The sequence below is a fragment of the Coniophora puteana genome, assembly GCF_000271625.1.
Source record: "Coniophora puteana RWD-64-598 SS2 unplaced genomic scaffold CONPUscaffold_177, whole genome shotgun sequence".
Lineage (NCBI taxonomy): Eukaryota > Fungi > Basidiomycota > Agaricomycetes > Boletales > Coniophoraceae > Coniophora > Coniophora puteana.
This window is the reverse complement of record NW_006913229.1, coordinates 40-2309: the sequence shown is the minus strand read 5'-3', so window position 1 is coordinate 2309 and position 2270 is coordinate 40. Positions and strand designations below refer to the sequence as shown.

At 49.8% G+C, this 2270-nt stretch overlaps 1 protein-coding gene across 1 annotated transcript; it reads left to right on the top strand.

Moving 5' to 3' along the window:
* Nucleotides 1–73: 73 nt before the first annotated feature.
* Nucleotides 74–461, top strand: CONPUDRAFT_160779 (uncharacterized protein; the record flags this gene model as incomplete). Its single annotated transcript, XM_007777904.1, has 4 exons — nt 74–114; nt 153–231; nt 285–303; nt 361–461. The coding sequence occupies 4 exons, from the start codon at nt 74–76 to the stop codon at nt 459–461; spliced, it is 240 nt and encodes a 79-aa protein (XP_007776094.1).
* Between the last annotated feature and the right edge of the window lie 1809 nt (nt 462–2270).

Below are 2270 nucleotides of genomic sequence, written 5' to 3'. Positions count from 1 at the left end.
TACTCGTATATTCAAAATTTCTGCCCGCTTTTATTTGGCTCTTTGTTTGTGGTGTTGATGAGATCCCCTTCAGATGAGATTCGCTCTCGATCTGGACATCCTCGCCCTTTTTGGGTCATACTTCCGTTGATAAGATAATGGACCTGACCTAGCGCTTCCTTCGTCGCCATCCTTTCCTCCCCTCTTCCCCTCCCCGTTTTCGCACCGAGGATCCCCGCATCCGCAGAGCTGGTACGTCGCTCAAATTCTCCATCGTCGACACTCGCTTATTTCAGCCCCGCCAGGACCATGGAGCAGCTTTAAGTGCGTATCACACCTCCATCGCTTTTGGGCTATGAACTCACGGATACCTGCTCACAGATGACGATAGCACTCTTCCTGACTCTGTATTGGTGATCTCAACATCTCTATTCCTACTCCCGACTTTCCCTTTAACGCCCCCGTCCTCCCTTCACATGTAGAGTATGCAGGTACGCCCTCGCTTGAACACCATTCCCCACCGATAAAAGTATCCATTACAGACCCGAACTCGTCAGTCCCGTCTCCCGGCGCGCCCTCTCTTACCCCAGGCGCCTTGGGCGGCTTAACCATGACCAAACCTTTACTCTCACCGCTCGTCCGCAGGTGTAGACTGGCACCCCACGTTTAGCGAGCTCGTGCCCACGTCTGAAGCACGCCTCTGGGTGTCCTGGTTGCGTCAGCGGGGACTGTTGTATATCTGGCACGCCCGGTACTGCTATAGACAGCCGTTTTGCAAGGCGTACAATGATGCCGGTACACATTTTGCTTGCAGGCCCATACCATTCAGTGATGTCGCAGCTTACTTATACCCCTGCCTGTCCTGTGTTAGGCTTCGAAACGATACGTACTTTTCTACGTATTACTGTTTTCACAAGTCTAATCGGGACCGTCGGTCTGCATGTCCGATGTACGCGCCCCTGCATGCCAATCCGACGTGTTGCGACGAGTCCTATCTCGCTCGTTTTACTTATATCGGGTTATTTGTCATGTATTGTAGTCCGCTCCACGTAATCCATGATATTCTCGGGCTCCTGGTCAGTCCGGGAGCCGCGGCGCCTCTACCTCTTGGGTGAAACCCAGCTAACTGCCGTCTCGATCACTCCCCCATGGTATCTTTAGTATGCGGCTTATATCGCTCTCATTCCCTTTCCGCATACAGCCACAGTATGTTTCCGACGCGTTTATGTGGAGGTGCATACTACTCAATCACTACAGTCTATTCTGTTGGAATTTCGAAGGCAAATGTGGGCGACAATTGCTGGCAAACGCGCAGCGTTATCAATTCGAGAAAGACGGGTATAAGTACAGCGACATGATAGCTACCGATGTACTAAAACAGGCTAGATAACACGGAAGAGATAAGATAAGCGCTGCAAGCGCTGGCAGGTACGTGAATTGCATGGACTGATGCTCGTAACTACGAACATGATCGTATCGTATTTCCAACATATTCATCGTAGGTTATTTCTGTTGAATTTTCAGATTGTCTCAGGCGCAATAACTCGTATGTTCAAAATTATGGTAGGCTTTGGTGACCTTTGTTTGACGTTTTGATATGATGGGAATTTCCTCTTTAATCACGCCTGCGGTGTTCATCCCGAACAAATCCCGAACATATAGAAAACTATGTACTGATACTTTGCCAGTTATACGTGCAATTACACCATGCATTTTTGTCCTCAGCTAAGCCCTCGGGCAAATTGTGATATATTGTAGTGGTGTGAGAGCCCTTTGTTAACTTCGATGGAAAGTGCCGGAGCGTAGCTCGGCGTGTCTTGTTACCTAGTACGCGTATGTTGAGTAGGTGGCCGATCTCGGCTTGGTTTGCCGAGCGGCGTCCTCCCACGGCAGTGAATGCCACGCGATGACCGGGCGTGTCGGTCATTTTAGAATGACCGTGACCGCCAGTGACCGACACTGTCGGTCATCGTGACTAGTGACCGAACGGACTTCTCGGAAGTTCGCGAGTCATGCCCATATATAGTAACATTAAAAACATGTGACTCTCCGAAGTCGACGCGCGAGGGACGCGTTCGCTGAAGGCAATGCTCCCTCGCCGCCACGCACGTTGAAACATAGGCCCTGTTGCTTTAATATGATAGCTTGACGTGCGAGTTAGAACATAAACGCCAAAATAAAGTAGCAATAGTAATTTCCGTATGTGAAACGAAGTTTTGGAGCACCCTTCTACCACTGTGTGTAGTTAGCTAGCATCCACTAGCTACTCATGTATCTATGACACATCGCAT